The sequence below is a fragment of the Pristiophorus japonicus genome, chromosome 5 (assembly GCF_044704955.1).
Source record: "Pristiophorus japonicus isolate sPriJap1 chromosome 5, sPriJap1.hap1, whole genome shotgun sequence".
Taxonomy (NCBI): domain Eukaryota; kingdom Metazoa; phylum Chordata; class Chondrichthyes; family Pristiophoridae; genus Pristiophorus; species Pristiophorus japonicus.
The window spans coordinates 122,778,672-122,797,831 of record NC_091981.1 but is presented as its reverse complement, the minus strand read 5'-3'; the positions used below and the strand labels follow the sequence as shown (position 1 = coordinate 122,797,831).

Here is a 19,160-nt window from a genome sequence, read left to right as displayed (position 1 = left end):
TGAATTCCCTTCTGAACCTCAAAAATGGTAAAAACTGTTTCAGCACTGACCCAAATGGCTCAGCAAGCTAGGGAAGGGGCACCCAAGGTCTTGCACGTAGCACTCTAGCTTTAGGCAAGTGTCAACACTGCAAGACAGGTACTCTACCCACAGGGATCAGGAGGCTCTCCAGAAAGATGTGGGAATACATCACCGAGGCCGTCACTACGAGCAGTGTCGCCCCCCCCCAACACCTGACCCCAGTGCTCAAAGAAGCTTCATGACCTCAGACTACTAGTCAAGGCCAGTGAATGCATCTTCAAAAGCCATCTAACTACCAACTTTACCCTTCTGCTTCCTTCTCTTTGGCTTCTTCCTCTCCTGTGTTTTCCTCTTCCCTCTGCGAGCGGAGGCTATGAATCTGAAATGACAGCATAAAATGCTGGAAATGCTAAGCTGGTCAGGCAGCATCTTGACCTGAGATGTGGGCCGGAATCATACCAGTCCTGCGAGTGTGGGTTTGGAGGTGGCGGTGAAAATGGCCGTGATTGACAGCGGGGCAGGATCCCGCTCTGAACCCGCCTCCTTGTCAGTTTCCAAAGTGTTGGGTCTGCCTGCGGTTCACAGACTCAACACCAAGCAGTGGGCCACCCAATTAACATCATTAAGAGGTAGTTTAGAGATATTTAAAAATAATTTTACCAGGGACTTAACATTTTTCCAAATTTTTCAGCGCTTACGTTGCTTGGACTTCATGTCAGGTAAATGTGTCAGGTTCTCAATGACTCTACTTTGCTTTGAGTAGCTGACAGCTGCAGAAGTGGTATAAAAGCTACCATTTCACAGCTGTTCACTTTCCAATCACAGAGGCTAAAGCTTTCAGGATTTGGAAGACACTTTTGAGCTGTATGCAATTTGGAAGTGTCTGTAGTGTACTCTCTATCCAGTGTCACCTCCTTGGAGCAACCTCTCTCACCATTAACAGATCACTTCTGCCATCTCAACTTCAGCTGCTATCTATTCCAGCAGCATTGGTGCCCTTGAGATAATCTCACCTTGGTCCTCAGAATCTCACCAGGATCAGCCCCAACACCAACATCACTAAACATACCAGCATCACCAACAACAACACCAACCTTCCCCGCAATCACCTGATGCTGCACAGTACACAGGGCATCAGCACCCGACCACATTGCTGTCCTTAGCACCAGGGATGGCCTCACCATGGCCACATTTATTTCACTTGACGCTGTACATCCTAACTGCCACATGATGCGCCAGGTTGGCACCATTCCACACCAACACAATAAAGCATCCCTATAATGCCCAAGCCATTCCTTTCACACTCATCAGCATTCTGGGGCATACCCTTATATCTTACTATTCACTACAACTCACTAAGCCACATCTAAAGGTTCACACAAATCTGTCCAAGAACGCAGTGTTCAAAACAAAGATTTTAATGTTTGACAACACATTAGCAGAAACTCTACATGGACATTGACTAAAAGACCCAAGTGCCTAGCCTTGTGTGTTGTTAGTTGGTATGATTCGACAAGGATAAAGATGAGTGTCAGGTGTGGATAGTGAGATAGTGATGTGATAATGTAGATAGAGAGAGAGGGATGGGTGGAGGTGCAAGGTAAGTTGGTGTGAGTAAGGATGTGCAGGAGTAGGGTAGGAAGGCAGAGTGATGAGTGGAACAGTAGGATGAGTTTGAGTGTGGCTTTGCAGTAACATTTCGTGATCTACTGAGATCACAAAAGGTTTGTACCACTGCAGCCTAGTCCTCCTGATGACATCTCTGCTTGTGAGCTCCTGTGCATTATGCAACCAGGCTGCGTTGGTGTCCTGGGGAGGTCTCTTCCAGAAGAGAACAGAATCTCCCTGCATGCTGTGTCTCCCTCCATAAACATCTGGAGGTAGTCATGGGAGAGCCTGGATGCAACCGTGCACCTTTGTGCAGTGATTGTTAGTGTTTGCAGCACCTCAATGCTATAGAACACTGACAGAAAACTGTCAAAATAAATGTGGCCATGGTCCTTTAAGCAAACTGGCTGATGACACATCATCAAATGACATTATCAGATCGGCTTCCTTTTAATTGGCCGGGAACCTCACAGGGCGGGCTTAGCAAGCCCCATGAACAGAAGTTTCTTCATACAGTGCAGTCTGGAGTGAGGAGCAACTTTGCCACCCGCCACCCACCCCGGCTGCCCCGATCTTGCTACAGTTGGCGAGATCGCGGCCATGAACTCTGTTTCACTCTTGACAGATATTGCCTGACCTGAGCATTTTTAGCAATTTCTCTCTTCTTAGAGGCCTTCCTTTACCATCCAAGGCCTTGCGAGCAGCCAGCAGCACTCCCTACACACTTTAAAAAACTTTTAACATTTATTACAGCAACCCACTATTTTAATGAAATGTTAAAAAAACAGTCCAAAAGCTTAAACCCCAATTTACCTCAAAGATGTGCGTGCCCCTTGAAGAGGTCCTGACATCGCCAATGTCAGCCTGTTGGCCACCATTTTTTGCCATTTCATGGCGCAATGGAGTGGTGGTAAGTAGATGAATTTCGACCCCAATGTTCCTTAGAGCATTTCAGTAGTTTCAGGTTCAAATGAATAAGGGGCAACTTTAGGGCTGATGTCAAGAAGTTCTTCTTCACACAAAGAGTAATCAATGGAGGAGATGAACCTCCAGGTAGGGTAACAGAGCTAAAACATTCGAATCATTTAAAAAATAGGTGGATGCTATGAAGGGCAAATGCATGGTCTTTGCTGATTGATAAGCTAAGATGGGTGGAATGACTTGGTTAATCTGTAACTATCTCATGATCTTGTGACCTCTATCTGCATTTATCGTTAAAACACTCAACCCATTCCTAACCAGATTTCAAACAATTCTTTCTTAATCAAAACAGCATTATCTCTTGTATTGTTTTACGTGGCCTATCTTCACCCAAAAAACTATCTTTTATACAATGATTTGAGCTCTTTAGAGCTGCTGGATATACGTTTTGTGCAGCACTGTTATAACCCAATAAATTGTTGGATATGTGAGACTCAATTGAACAGATGTTTTATGGTTTCTTTAATAATTCCAACCTACCCTGTCAAATGAGACTATAAAGGCAGTATAGAATAAGAAATGGCCATTCAACCCATCAAGTGCATTTCAACCTCTAGATGTCCTGAAGAAGGTAACTAACTACAAATTAATGGCCATGCCCAGGTGCAGCCCTCGTGGAGGCCTTCCGACCTGCCCGCTCCCCTCTGCACAGGGTGCCCAAAGATCAGGAGTGTGGGACTGAAGTGCAACCAGAATTTGAGGAGCAGCCCCTTCAAATAATAGAATTCCTTGGGTCTACAAACTGGACACGGTGACTATCAGAAAATCGTGTGGGTCAGAGCGCACATCTGTAAAGAAACACACCAATTCTTCTCCATCAGGAAAATACGCCCTATTGGTATGCATTATCCTACCTACCAGCAGAAATCACAACTGATATCATTGGCCGACAGACAGACAGCGGGAAGACAGAGGGGCCAATTTTCATTATAAATCAGTTCGAAAATGGTCAATAATTGATCCAATCGCATCAATGATAATATGCTAATTAATAGCACTTTTATAGGCCAGCTCATCTACATAAATATTCACAATTCCAGGTGTAGATTTGGGCAAGTGCAGGGAGCACACCAGTGTTTGGAGAGGAAAATGACATGTCAGTAAAAATGAAAGGTGCAGATAATTAATGGGAAACGGCAGTTACAAAATTATTGGAGTCATTGTAAGGTTGAATGCGGAGAGGGCCAACATGTAACAGGCAAAAATGAAGAGAAAGGAATCTCACTGTGCAAGTGTGGGTCAGCTGGCAAGTGACAGTGCAGCCCAGCACCTGATCCCTGCTTTATAGCTGCTGAATTGGAGATGGTATTGTGTGCGGTAGCTGGGAAAAGGGATGTCCTCTGTGCCACTTCACCACACCACCTACCTAGCAGCATGCTTGGAGGGGGCTGGAGGCAGGCTTGGTATGGTAGCTGCAGTTGTCCTAACTACAAATGGTACAATTCTGCATCTGGCTCTCTGCTGATCCAAGCGTTGTACAGTGAGATCCCCAACAGTCATACCAGGTAGGTGCAACTACATTTGTAATTATAGCTTATGGCATCTTGGTGGGTGCAGTAAATCAGATGTGTTGTTTATTGATCATCCTGACATGCCTTTGCTAATGCAGTGCCACTGAAAGCAGAACATAATGTGATTGGGGTGCTTCTAAAAAAGGCATCCAACTCCAAATTAGTCAAGCATTCCCATACCAGTGAGCCTGCTGTCACAGCTTCCTTTGGTAATAGGAGCGTCTGTATACACCATGAATGGTTACCTCTGCACATTTGGGTAATGGCAAGTGGGCACAGAGCACCTTACGTGAAGCCTAACATGCCTGTATCCCTCGATTGATCCTTTTGTCAAACATGTCAGATAGTGGGATTCCCACTGGAAAACCCAGCGGTGGCTGGAATCACTCCAGTGCATCTGCGAGACTGAGAACTTTGTGGACAGCACATTTCTAGAACTGGCCACCCATAGCTTAAGAGTGTGCAGGCAGAGAGGAAGTGGGTGACTGCCAGACAGATGAGGAGGACCAGGCAAATAGTGCAGGAGTCCTTTGAGTGCATTTCGCTCTCCAACCAGTATTCTGTTCTGAGTACTGGTGAGGGCAATGGTTCCTCTGGGGAGTGCAGCCAGAGCCAAATCCATGGCACCATGGGTGGTTCAACTGCACTGGGTGGAGGAAGAAGAGTGGAAGGGCAATAGTGGTAGGGGATTCAAAAGTTAGGGGAGCAGACAGGCGTTTCTGCGGCCGCAGATGTAACTCCGGGATGGTATGTTGCCTCCCTGATGCCAGGGTCAAGGATGTCACCGAGCAGCTGCAGGGCATTCTGAAGGGGGAGGGAGAACAGCCAGAAGTCGTGGTCCATATCAGCACCAATGACATAGGTAGAAAGAGGGATGATGTCCTGCAGGCAGAGTTTAGGGAGCTAGGAGAGATTGAAAAGCAGGACCTCAAAGGTAGTAATCTCCGGATTACTCCTGGTGCCACGTGCTAATGAGGACAGAAAAAAGCGGATAGAGCAGATGAATGTGTGGCTGGAGAGCAGGGAGGGCTTTAGATCCCTGAGGCATTAGGACCATTTCTGGGAGAGGAGACCTGTACAAGCCGGACGGGTTGCTCCTCAACAGAGTTGGGACCAATATCCTCGCGGGGGGTTGCTAGTGCTGTTAGGGAGGGTTTAAACTACATTGGGAGGGGGATAGGAACCTGAGAATAGATTCATAAGGGAGAGAAGCAAAGCAGAAATTGGAAAGCAAAAATGTAGAAAGTGAATTTCGAAGACAGAGGAACCAAGGGCTAGAAAATAGACAAAAGGGAGTTTGCCATTTCTAAATGGTATATACTTCAATGCAAGGGAGTATAGGGAATAAGGCAAATGAGCTGAGAGCACAGATAGACACTTGGGAGTATATTATAGCAATTAGTTAGACATGGCTGAAAGAAGGGCAGGTATAGCAGCTGAACATTCCTGGTTACAGAGTTTTCAGACGGGATAGAGAGAGGGGTAAAAAAGGAGAGGGTTCACAGTATTGATTAAAGAAACAATTACAACTGTGAGGAGGGATGGTATGTTAGAAGGATCATCAAATGAGGCCATATGGGTCGAATTTAAGAATAAAAAAGGGGTGATCGCACTGTTGGGAATGTACTATATACTCCCAAACAGTCAGAGGGAAATAGAAGAGCAAATATCTAGGCAGATTTGTGAGAAGTGCAAAAACTATAGGACAGTAACACGAGGGAATTTCAACTATCCTAATTATAACTGGGATAGAATTATTGTGAATGGTATCTGATACGTCCTTACTACACAGTATAAATGCACATGAGGCCCATGCTTGAGAGAAGGTCAGTCTGTGACCTGTCCTTTATTCCTTAGCACTCAAGTGATGAAGGTGGATGGAGCTTCCCCTTTTATACCTGAAGGTCCAGGTTAGGAGTGTCTCCCACCTAGTGGTCAGTGTTCTCACGGTGTACAACTTAGGTCAGTTTATACATGGGTTACAATGCTGGTTGAATACATGACATCATCTCCCCCCCCAAAGTCTTATTGGGATCACATGTTGAGTCTCTCTGGTGGTTTATGCTCCCTTGTAGAGCGCCTGAGTTGGGGCTCCGGTTGTTGGGCGCTGGCCTGAGTGTCTGCTGTTTGCAGTGCCTCAGGCCTGTCCGGACTGCCCACAGTGACTGGGCTCTCCTCCCTTTGGTTCCAGTGTTCGGTCACCTGTGGTGGAGTGAACTCTATATCGTGTTCTTCCTCTGCTTCTTCTATGGGGTTGCTGAACCTTCTTTTTGTTTGATCCACATGTTTGCGGCAGATTTGTCCATTGGTAAGTTTAACTACCAGAATCCTATTTCCCTCTTTGGCAACCACAGTGCCTGTGAGCCATTTGGGCCCTGCAGCGTAGTTGAGGACAAAAACAGGATCATTTACATCAATACATCGCGCCCTCGCATTCCTGTTATGGTAGTGATATTGTGACTGGCGCCTGCTCTCGACAATTTCTTTCATGGTGGGGTGTATAAGGGATAATCGGGTTTTGAGCATCCTTTTCATTAGTAGCTCTGCGGGTGGAACCCCTGTGAGTGAGTGTGGTCGGAATCGAGAGGCCAACAGGAGGCGTGATAAGCGGGTTTGTAGGGAACCCGCTTGGAATCTGAGCATCCCCTGTTTGATTATCTGCACTGCTCATTCTGCCTGGCCGTTTGAGGCCGGCTTGAACGGTGCCGTTCTAACATGGTTAATTCCATTGCCTGCCATGAAGTCCTGGAATTCAGTGCTTGTGAAGCACGGGCCATTGTCGCTGACCAAGATGTCCGGTAGACCGTGGGCGGCGAACATTGCCCGTAGACTTTCTACCGTGGCAGAGGATGTGCTTGAATTTAAAATGTCACACTCGATCCATTTGGAGTAGGCGTCTACTACAACCAAAAACATTTTCCCCATGAAAGGACCTGCATAGTCCACATGGATGCGTGACCAAGGCTTGGCGGGCCATGGCCAGGGGCTAAGGGCGGCTTCCCTGCGCGCATGGCCCAGCTGGGCACACGTGTTGCACCTGCGAACACAAAGTTCCAGATCTGCGTCTATCCCTGGCCACCAAACGTGTGACCTGGCAATTGCCTTCATCGTGACAATGCCCGGGTGCCCATTGTGGAGTTCTCTGATGAACACCTCTCTGCCCATCTGGGGCATGACTACGCGGTTTCCCCACAGTAGGCAATCGGCCTGAATCGAGAGTTCATCCTTGCGCCTGTGAAATGGTTTAAATTTCTCAGGGCATGCCCTGTACGTGGCTTCCCAGTCCCCATTCAGGACACAATTCTTGACTAGAGACAATAGCGGGTCTCTATTTGTCCAGACTTTAATCTGACGGGCTGTCACAGGTGAGCCTTCGCTTCTGAAAGCTTCAACAGCCATGACCATCTCAGCACCATGCTCGATAGCCCCCTCAGTGGTGGCTAGTGGGAGCCTGCTGAGTGCATCGGCGCAGTTTTCGGTGCCCGGTCTGTGCCGAATTGTGTAGTCATAGGCAGCTAACGTGAGTGCCCACCTCTGTATGCGGGCCGATGCATTTGCATTTATGGCCTTGTTGTCGGCCAAAAGGGACGTTAGGGGTTTGTGATCTGTCTCCAGCTCAAATTTCCTGCCAAACAGGTACTGGTGCATTTTCTTTACCGCATATACACATGCGAGCGCCTCCTTTTCTACCATCCCGTAGCCCCTTTCTGCCTGGGACAGACTCCTGGAGGCATAAGAAACCGGCTGTAACTGACCCTTGGCACTGACATGCTGCAACACACACCCGACACCATAGGACGACGCATCGCACGTTAACACAAGTTTCTTACATGGGTCATATAGCGTTAACAGATTGTTGGAACATAACAAATTGCGTGCTCTATTAAAAGCCCTTTCCTGGCTGTCCCCCCAGACCCATTCTCGACCTTTGCATAGGAGCACGTGTAGCGGCTCTAGCAGCATGCTCAATTTGGGAAGAAAGTTACCAAAATAGTTCAGGAGCCCCAGGAACGAACGCAGCTCCGTCGTGTTACGGGGTTTGGGTGCTCTCTGGATCGCTTCCGTCTTGGATGCAGTAGGGCTCATCCCATCTGCTACTACCCTTATCCCCAGGAATTCTACCTCTGGAGCTAGGAAGACACACTTCGCCTTTCTCAGTCGTAGACCTACCCGGTCCAGTCTGCGTAGCACCTCCTCCAGGTTGTGGAGGTGTTCTTCAGTATCGTAACCCGTAATGAGGATGTCATCCCTGGAATCGACTTGAGGAGGCTTTCCATATTTCGTTGGAAAATCGCGGCGGCCGAGCGAATCCCGAATGGACATCTGTTGTACTCAAACAACCCCTTGTGTGTCGTGATGGTGGTCAGCTTCTTCGACTCACTCGTCAGCTCCTGGGTCATGTAAGCTGAGGTCAGGTCCAATTTTGAAAAAAGTTTGCCACCGGATAGCGTCGCAAAGAGGTCCTCCGCTCTCGGTAGCGGGTGCTGGTCTTGGAGTGACACCCAATTGATGGTGGCCTTGTAATCACCACATATCCTGACCGGCCCATCTGCCTTGAGCACCGGCACAATCGGGCTCGCCCAGTCACTGAATTCGACTGGCGAGATGATGCCTTCCCTCAACAGGCGGTCCAATTCGCCTTCTATCTTTTCCCGCATCACGTAAGGCACCGCTCTGGCCTTGTGGTGTACTGGTCTGGCGTCCGGGTTTATGTGAATCACTACCTTGGCCCCCATGAAAGTGCCAATGCCGGGTTGAAATAATGAGTCAAATTTGTCCAGGATCTGTGAGCATGATACTCGCTCCACAGAGGAAATTGCATTGACATCGCCCCATTTCCAGTTCATGACAGCAAACCAACTCCTCCCCAGTAGTGCGGGACCGTCCCCTGGGACAATCCAGAGTGGCAACCTGTTCTCCGAATCTTTGTGGGTCACGACTACCGTGGCGCTGCCTAGCACCGGAATGATCTGCTTTGTGTAAGTCCGTAGCTGTGCGTCAATCGGCGATAATTTTGGCCTCCTGGCCTTGGATGCCCACAACTTTTTGAACTGTTTGATACCCATCAGGGACTGGCTGGCACCCGTGTCTAACTCCATTGATACTGGGATGCCATTGAGGAGCACTTTCATCATTATCGGTGGCGTCCTGGTGTATGAACTGTATACGTGCTCCACATGAACTCGCTGAACTGCAGCTTCCAGCGATTTCCCCCAGTGTCCATTTCTGCAATTTCTGCAGGTATTTTGCTCACAGATCCTGGACAACTTCGGTCAGTTTATACATGGGTTACAATGCTGGTTGAATACATGACAGTATCGAGGGTGCGGAATTCCTAAAATGCATTCAGGAGAACTTTTTTTAGCCAGTATGTAACAAACCCAACAAGGGAGGGGGCAGTTCTGGACTTAGTTTTCGGGAATGAAGCTGGGCAGGTGAAAGGGGTATCAGTGGAAAAGCATTTTGGTGCTAGTGATCATAATTCAGTTAGATTTAGGGTTGTTATGTAAAAGGACAAAGATAGACTCGGAATAAATGTTCCCTATTGGGGAAAAGCCAATTCTGCTAAGCTAAGATGGGATTTAGCCAAATTGGACTGGAAACGGCTACTTCAAGGTAAATCAGTGTCAGAGCAGTGGGAGGCATTCAAGGAGGAGATCCTGAAAGTTCAGAGCAAGTATGTTCCCTTAAAGAAAAAGGTTGGGATTAACAAATCTGGAACCTCCTGGATATACAGGGTAGGATAAAGAACAAAGGGAGGCTTATGACAGATACAGAGAGCTCAATACTGCAGACACTCTAGAGGAGTATAGAAAGTGCAGGGGCACAATTAAAAAGGATATTAGAAAAGCAAAGAGAGAGCATGAAAAATTGTTGGCAAGTAAAATCATGGAAAATCCAAAGATGTTTTACGAATACATTAAGAGCAAGAGGATAACTAGAGAAAGAGTAGGGCCTATTAGAAACCATAGAGGTAATCTGTGTGTGGAGGCAAAGACATGGGTATGGTTCTTAATGAATACTTTGCGTCTATTTTCACAAAGGAAAGGGGCGATGCAGACATTGCAATCAGGGAGGAGGAGTGTAAAATATTAGAAGAAACAAACATAGCGAGAGAGGAAGTCTTAAGGGGTTTGGCATCTTTGAAAGTGGATAAATCCCAGGCCCAGATGAAATGTATCCCAGGCTGTTAAGAGAAGCAAAATAGGATATAGCAGAGGCTCTGACGATCATTTTCCAATCCTCTCTGGCTACAGGTGTGGTGCCAAAGGACTGGAGGATCGTTAATGTTGTGCCTTTCTTTAAAACACGAAAAAGGGGTGGGCCGAGTAATTACAGGCCAGTCAGCCTAACCTCAGTGGCGGGAAAATTATTGGCAAAAATTCTGAGGGACAGGATAAATCTTAATTTAGAAAGACACGGATTAATCAAGGACTGTCAGCATGGATTTGTTAAGGAAAGGTCGTGTCTGACTAACTTGATTGCATTTTTTGAGGAGGCAACCTCTTCGATGAGGGTAGTGCATTTGATGAACCGTATATAGATTTTAGCAAAGGCTTTTGATAAGGTCCCACATGGCAGATGGGCCACGAAAGTAAAAACCCATGGGATCCAGGGCAAAGTGGCAAGTTGGATCCAAAATTGGCTCAGAGGCAGGAAGCAAAGTGTAATGGTTGATGGATGTCTTTGTGACTGGAAGGCTGTTTTCAGTAGGGTACTGCGGGGCTCAGTACCATGTCCCTTGCTTTTTGTGGTCTATATCAATGATTTAGACTTGAATGTAGGGGGTATGATTAAGAAGTTTGCAGATTATACAAAAATTGGTTGTTTGGTTGATAATGAAAAAGAAAGCTGTAGACTGCAGGAAGATATCAATCAATTGGTAGGTGGGCAGAACAGTGGCAAATGGAATTCAATCCGGAAAAGTGTGGTGTAATGCATTTGGGGAGAGCTAACAAGAAAAGGGAATAGACATTAAATGGTAGGACACTGAGAAGTGTAGAGGAACAAAGGGACCTTGGAGTGCAGGTCCACAGTTCCCTGAAGGTAGCAGGCCAGGTAAATAAGATGGTTAAGAAGGCATACGGAATACTTGCCTTTATTAGTCGAGGCATAGAATACAAGAGAGGGAGGTTATGCTTGAACTATATAAACCACTAGTTAAGCCACAGCTGGAGTACTGTGTGCAGTTTAGGTCACCACATTACAAGAAAGATGTGATTGCACTGGAGAGGGTACAGAGGAGATTTACCAAGGATGTTGCCTGGATTGGAGAATGTTAGCTATTATGAAAGATTCGATAGGCTGAGGTGGTTTTCTTTGGAACAGAGGAGACTGAGGGGAGACCTTATTGAGGTGTATAAAATTATGAGGGGCCAAGATAGAGTGGATAGAAAGGGCTGATTTCCCTTAGCAGAGAGGTCAACAACCAGGGGGCATAAATTAAAAGTAATTGGTAGGAGCTTTAGAGGAGATTTCAGGGGAAATTTCTTCACCCAGAGGGTGGTGGGGATCTGGAACTCACTGCTGAAAGGGTAAAGGCAGAAACCCTCATCACATTTAAAAAGTGCTTGGATGTGCACTTAGAGTGCCGTAACCTGCAGGACTACGGACCTAGAGCTGGAAAGTGGGATGAGGTTTGATAGCTCTTCGTCGGTCGGCACAGACACGATGGGCCGAAATGGTTTCCTTCCGTGCTGTAAATTTCTATGATTCTATGAACCCAGTGGTGACATGGGGCACAAAAAAAAATTATTCCAATTGGCATAAGAACTTAAATGCTGGCACAAAAAAAAAGAACATAGTGCAATGTAGGCCTTAAAACTCTTGAGTGAATCGTTTTCCTAGACCTTTTAAACTTACTGTTGTATACAGCTCAGGAATGACCCAACGTGATGGCTGGAATATAATAGAGAAGACATATATCGTATCACTTCAAGATGCTGTTAATATTACTATGGAGCTCCTGATGAGAGGAAAATTGGTCTCAGTCACTTAGCTGATGTAAGCAGAAGATCTACCAGTGAGCAGCTTAAGTTATGGAACATGGATCAACATCCCTACTAGTTGTGGATGATGTCCCAATGCTCCAACATGATTAAAAACTCAGTACCGACCAGGAGTATCAAGCGGGGAAACATTTTATATTGAAAGTAATATTCTCTTTTACAAATAGAACATCTTGTAAACAAAAAAACAGGAAAGGGTCTCAGCAGATATGCTTTATCCAACAAGGAACCTTAAAGTCATACTGCAGTGTTGAGTTTATCACTTGTGCATTATTCAGTAAGATGTGCTCTTTCGATCAATCTATGTGGTAGCATAGGGACATCTATCTCTGTCCAGCTGCCTCTTCCACACACTATACAATGTATACTGATCCATCACAGCAGCCTAGCTGATTTACTACGACATAATCACTGAAATGAAAGTACATGCAGCACTTCAGTATTGTAGTCTCCAGTAGTTTGATAACAAAAATGGAATGAAAAATATAGCCATTTATCTTGTAGCTGATGGAGCTATCTATTGACTATGCTACATTTTTAACCTCTGTATGAATAAGTGATCTGAAACCATAAATACTTATTAATGCCAATTTTATTTCATCAGGAGATGAATTCAGGTCCTTAAAATTCTCTTCTGCCAAAGATTGGCGGGTGCTTCCAACAGCCATTGGGAATGATGTCTTGACCTGGAATGGGAGTGAGTGTGGGTTGAGAAAAGGCATTACAGATCTCAGTTCCATTTTCCTTTGTCATTCGCCCAATTAGCACCATAAAATCAAGTCGTGGCAAGTGGAAAATCTAGGTATAGCGGGGTTGAAATCCTGTGGATTGTTCCAGGATTGTACCTCACCCCCCAATGCCTTCCACTGCTGACCCTGCCAAAGTTTATATACTTATTGCGAGGGCACCTAATCACCATCAGACAGGCGGGCACAATCTCCACTTGAAGCACACCTACCTTCCCATGGCTGCTGGGAATACCAGTGTCTGGCTGCCGACGGGACATTCGCCAGGCCTCCCCCCACGATCTCAACCACGTTTCCCACAGCCTCCGACTAAAGGGACTGATTTGCAATGTTTTAAAAAAACTCTGCCTCACTTTGAGGGTCAATACCATTTGCCTGACATAGGCCCCACAGGTAGAATCCACTTGTGCCCTAGTGGAGACTAATATGCTGCCACTCTCTTAGCGAACTGGACTCCAATGATACATTGGGTGCTTGTTCAGCCTAAGGAGCAGGAACTCCTGGTATAGGGAGTCCACAGCCCTGGCCATCATTTGAATTGTAATGAGCAGATGGAGGTTCTGCCCCTTACAAGGCAACCAACAAAATGATGGTGACCCGGCACAACCAACTGTTTTCCTAGGGGTTCTGTCTGTCTCCCCCACCCCAAAGTTATGATGGGAGGCCAATGGAACTCCTGAGGAATTTTGTGGCCAATAGCTCTCTTGTGATAACTGAGGGAGTTTATATCTGTGGAGATGGTACGCAATCATTTTTTCTTAAGCCACTATCTCTCCTCATCCTTCTTGACCTGTCTGCACCATTGACACAATTAACCACACCATCCTCCTCAAACGCCTCTCAATGCTTGTCTAGCTAAGTGGGACCACCCTTACCTGGTTCCGCACTTATCTATCTAGTCGTGGTCAGAAAATTGCCTGCAATGGCTTCCCACCCCCACACCATTATCTTTGGAGACCCCACATCCTCTCCATCACAAAAACCACCAATTTGCATATTGCCTGTCTCCGTCCCTACTTCAGCACATCTGCTGCTGAAATCCTCATCCATACTTCTGTTACTTCCAGACTTGACTATTCCAATACTCTCCCGTCCGGCCTCCCTCCCATCTTCCACCCTTTGTAAAGTTGAGCTCATGTAAAACTCTGCTGCCTTTATCCTAACTCGCATCAAGTCTCATTCACCCATCACCCCAGTGCTTGTTGACCTACACTGGTTCCCGGTCCATTAACGCCTCGATTTTAAAGTTCCCACCCTTGTGTTCAAATCCTTCCATGCCCTCGCCCATCTCTATCGCTCCATCCCGACAACCCTCCGAGAACTCTGCATTCCTCCAATTCTGGCCCCACTTCCGTTGGTGGCCATGCCATCAGGCCTCTAAGCAGTAAGCTCTGGAATTCCCTCCCAAAATCTTTAGGCTTCCCCATCTCTTGTTCCTCTTTTAAGACGATGTTTAAAACCTACATCACCTGTCCTAATATCTCCATTGTGGCTTGATGTGAATTTTTGTCTGGTTATGCTCTTGTGAAGCGCCGAGGGATGTTTTACTACACTAAAGGTGCTATAGAAATGCAAGTTATTGTTGTTATTATCATGGGTATCCAGTAAGTACCTATGTCTGTTCCAGTGCCAAATATGTTGTTTAAACAACTACATTATTATGATGTACATGCGAGATAGTAGACAGGGCTACTTGAATTGATACAAAACAACAGAAGGAGAGATATGAGGTTCAACTGAGATTAGGTCGATTCAGGCAGGATGTAAGGAGATGTTACTAAGAAGGTGGTCTTTTTTTGGAATAGCTTAACAAGGTAGGCTGTGGAGGCAAGTAGTTTACAGAATCATAGAATCATACTGCACAGAAGGGGGCCATTCGGCCCATCGTTCCTGTGCTAGCTCCTTGAAAGAGTTGTCCAATTAGTCTCACTCTTGTGCTCTTTCTCCATAGCCGTACAAAGTTCTCCTTTTCAGGTAATATATCCAATACTCTTTCGAAAGTTACTATTGAATCTTCGACCACCACCCTTTTAGGCAGTGCATTCCAAATCATGACAACTAGTTCCTGGAATTACTACAGGGGTTCTCCTGATTCCTCTGTTGCATCTTTTCAGTGGTGGAATCCCTGGAGAAAAGGCCCAGGGTTTCTCCAGTGTTTCCCGTCAATTTTCCACCTAAATTAGGGTGGCAGATTGGGAGAACCCTATGGGAATTATACCCCTAGATCTCTTCGATGTTAAATTGGAGAAATATGCCAAAGAGAAACACATTATTCAATACAACTACTGAAACAGCAGGAAGGTGTTGTAGCAAATTCGAGACTTTCTGATTCTGAAATTCTACGGTGGGGAGGGAAGTCAGTAGGAGACCAGTAGACCTCCCAGATAACAGCAGAGATCCGGTTGTGCAAGGGGTTCGAAAATATCCAGTGCCATGTAAGGGGTGGGACCTCCATCCACCTCGTAGAAGGCAAAAAACAGGCCTGGGTAACCTCCCGTCCCTCCACAGGTGGGCACTAGAGTTTCCAGCAGGCATGGACAGTTTGGCGTTGCAGTTTGTGACCCTTTACTTTTTTTCTATGTTTTTTCCATGGATGCATACTGATCCTATAGGAAGGATAAATATGTAATCGTGCAGTACTACTGTCTCTATTGGAACCCGGTGTACTGGGGGGGATGTATATGTGTCCTTATGGTGGTGCATTCTTGTGATCCCCCGTTATCTAGTTGAAGTGTGGAAGGTGGCTTCGTGGTAGTGATGCATCCATCGGATCCTTAATTTATTGGCACTTAGTGATAAGTGAAGACCAAAGGTCAGTTGTTCCATAAGCAAAACTGAAAAGCATTTGCAAGAATCACCATTGTTTGATTGGCTTGCCACAGTCTTAAAATTCAGTCTTAAGCTCTGGATTTCAGACCATCCAAAGCTTGAACCACAATCTAAATTAACTAATGTAATAATGTAAAACATATCAAAATTCATCATTGTGTCATTTACACATGACGGGACCAAAATTGCCCCCCTCTTTAAGATCTCGGTAATGGGGCGATAAGGCCTTTCCGACCGGGGGCAGATGGATGGGCTGACCCATCCAAAATTGATCCTGCAGGCGGTGGAAACTGGTTTCTGTCCCACCCGTGTTCCTGCCCTGTCGGGCATGTGGTGACCCCTTACCGTCTGGCGGCGACCCTTTTCTGCCCCACGAGGGAAATTGGCACGCGGGAGCGGAGCCACTACCGCTCGGTACCCCCGACAGCTTTTTCCTTAGGGGAGCTGCTGGTGGCTGGGCGGCGTGTCCGCACTAAAATGGGAGGGTGCACCGCTGCGTCGTCATTTTACTTTAATTGTCGGACGACTCTGAAGTAGGTCCTACAATGGTGGCCACGGGTTCTGCTGGGTTGCCAACAGGCAGCCCAGCACCCGCTCTTGGGTACTGGGCCGCTGGCCTGGTCAAAACGCTCCTTGGTGGCCCAGTGGGCACCACTATAGTGGCTGCAGCGCTCGCAGCGACCCTCCCCTGTAACTGAAGGGGACGGACGTTGCTACGCGTCAGTGCGATGCGGCATGTCTGTGTCGCGCTGACATGCTCAGGGTGGTGCTGATGACACCACTCGCCTTCTGCCCCGCTCCTGAAGCACTTCCGCCCCCTCAGTGCCCCAAACATCGCCATGACAAATTAAAAAGGCCAAGAGGCCAATTTCCCTCTATTCTCCACCCCATGGATTTGGGTGGAGAATAATCATTTAATTTGAATTATCCGCCCCGTTTGGTGCGGGGGGCAATTTCGGTCCCAACGTCATTTTGATGGAAGTGACACATGGCTGTTTTAGTTCCTTTTACTCCTCAAATAAAAACATTTTTGCCAGATAATATTTTTATATATCTGTCAAGACATTGCCTCTGGACAAAACTATTCTTTGTGCAATGACTACACGGTATTAACAGTACTTGGAAAGTTCTTTTAATACTTTTTAGCAACTTCCACACATGATCTTCAATGACCTCAATCTTTTAGCTGAGGCTGATGCTGGATTAAAAGGCTTGTGTTTGTATACAGTTCACAGATGGAATACACCTATAGTGTAGCTCTGTGTATTGTACACAGCCAAGCTCTGTGGCAACCTTTATTTGAGAATATTTTCTAAAGCCTCCAGGTGCGACATTTTTCACACTGGTGAGTTTGAACAACAAATCAGAACTGCCGCTCATCCATGACAAAAAGTGATTGATGGCTGAGATAAGATGCTGAATGGGTCAAAAGATTCTTCATCTACAAAATAATTGGCATTGACAACATGCCTGAACTTTTTTCCAACATCCTAAATCTGAATAAGACATTCAGGATTTTAACATTCCTCTATTATTTTATCACAGGTTTTTCGTAAAATAAATAAATTAACAGTTCTAGTAAGGTACCAGGGTTTGAATACGAAATAATTAGTTGGCAACTACAATAAAACTAGTTTTTGCAGCACAAAACAAGCCCTAAAAATTGTAGAACATGCCATTCTGGGTTGATGTTTCAGTAACACTTTGCTTTTGCCTAATGTCTATCAGTGTGTTATGTGTAGAATTAAATACATCTCTGGAGCAATCAACTATGGGCTCAAATGTATCCTGGTGCCTCGTACACTCACATCAGAATTAAATCTTAGTTGGCAGATGTTGCATGAAATTACTTGTTTTCTTCTTGGAGGAAGAGGAACCCCAAACGTGTGATTTATCACTGCTTTCTGAACTGGGTCCATCTGTGAAAAAGGACAAGAAATTCAATTAGATTTCTTTATCTCCTTCAAAGGTCACAGCTTGACTTACTAAATGTTGTGTATTTTTAAGGTGTTTATTTGCTGGATGTTTTTTCCCCTCTCTAGATCTTCTGCTCTTGTTACGTAGCAAACCTGACTCTCCAGATGGACAAGTGAGTTGCTTTTAGGTTTCTGCCAGTACCACTGAACTGGCTGTTTGAAAAGCAATCTGGGTTGAATATTCTTCCTGCCCTCCCTCTAGGAAAGTGTCTGGTCTCCTCTCAGTGTCTTCCCATAACAAACTGAGGTGAGGTTTCTACATACGGAACTGTGGGCCTAGAGCTGCATTCTTACACAGTTGGTGGGTACTCTATAATCTAGGTTATGCTGTTATATTTTTGGCTCCAAGAAGTGCTTTAAATCCAACAAGGATAGCTGTTATGTGTGTAATTGTAACATAATAGCCTATTATGGTGGTCAAAGTTTAAGATAGAGAGCTCCTCTGGCACAGCAATTCTTTTTAATGTTAACTTCATAAGCTCCAGAATTGGTCAAGTTGATGTGCTGACTGATAAGTAGCTTCAACAATGCAATGCTGACTGGCTGATTTTGGTGCACGCATGTAAAGGCTCCATTGCAAATGTACAAAGAGAAATTATTGTAACTCACGATCTATGGACTATACATGAATATTCGATCAGAGATATCAACCTACATTTGTCCAAGATGTTAGTGAGGGCATTTTTATTCATGATTTTTTTTTAAGTGTTTGGGGTTTGAGAGAATTAGTATAAAGTTTGTGGAAAAAGTAGATATGATATGCAATTTTAGTATATTGGGGAATCTAACATATTTATCTAGCACAGAGGTCACTAAAATGCTTTGTGACCCATTCAGTTGCTAATCATGGAGCCAGCGGGCTGCATATAAAAAGATCGGCACCTACACCACCATCATCATCTCTGGGTGTTTTTTATCCGTTCCCATATCCTTTTGATGTGTTGTCAATTTTTTACACCACTTCCTCCCACCAGTTAAAGCTAACACTTTTGGTCCTTCAGTTTAAGGTGAATACTCTGCTCATCTTCACATCCCAGTTCGAGGTGACACTACACCCCCTGTCAATTTTATGCTGGCACTTGTTTCCCTTTTCAATTTCAAGGTGGCACACATGTTCCATTAGTGGTGTAAAAAAAGCCAAGGATGAAAGTAGAAAAGATCTAGGAGTTTTAAAAGTCTCAACCCTCAATATGTCCAATCAATGCAGAGCAGAAAATAAATAGAATGTTGGTCGAAGTAGCCAAACAGTAGACTATAAATCAGAGGAAGTCATGCTCAAACTGTATTGTGCTCCGGTTAGACCAGACCAGTTCTGGTCACCAAGACCCAGGAGAAAGACATTCTAGTGCTGGAGGCAATACAGAGAAGAGCCAGAGGGCTAATACCAGTGCAAGTGCTGCGGAGTGAAACTTCTGCCTGAGTCAGGAGACCTAACCTGACTCCTGGGGAACCACTGACATCCTTCAGCTTGCCCAACAT

General features: G+C 45.7%; 1 protein-coding gene across 15 annotated transcripts in view; it reads right to left on the bottom strand.

Moving 5' to 3' along the window:
* The window catches only part of LOC139264436 (zinc finger protein 385D-like), a 1,282,821-nt gene that overhangs the window by 185,346 nt on the left and 1,078,315 nt on the right, over positions 1 to 19,160 (bottom strand). For 14 of the 15 annotated variants that reach the window (XM_070880896.1, XM_070880908.1, XM_070880897.1 and 11 more), the window contains one exon: positions 17,514 to 17,624. The exons of the other annotated variant lie outside the window; for it this stretch is intronic. In XM_070880896.1, the coding sequence (XP_070736997.1) occupies positions 17,514 to 17,624 (111 nt within the window). The remainder of the gene's footprint in view (positions 1 to 17,513; positions 17,625 to 19,160) is intronic. 15 annotated transcript variants of the gene reach the window in all.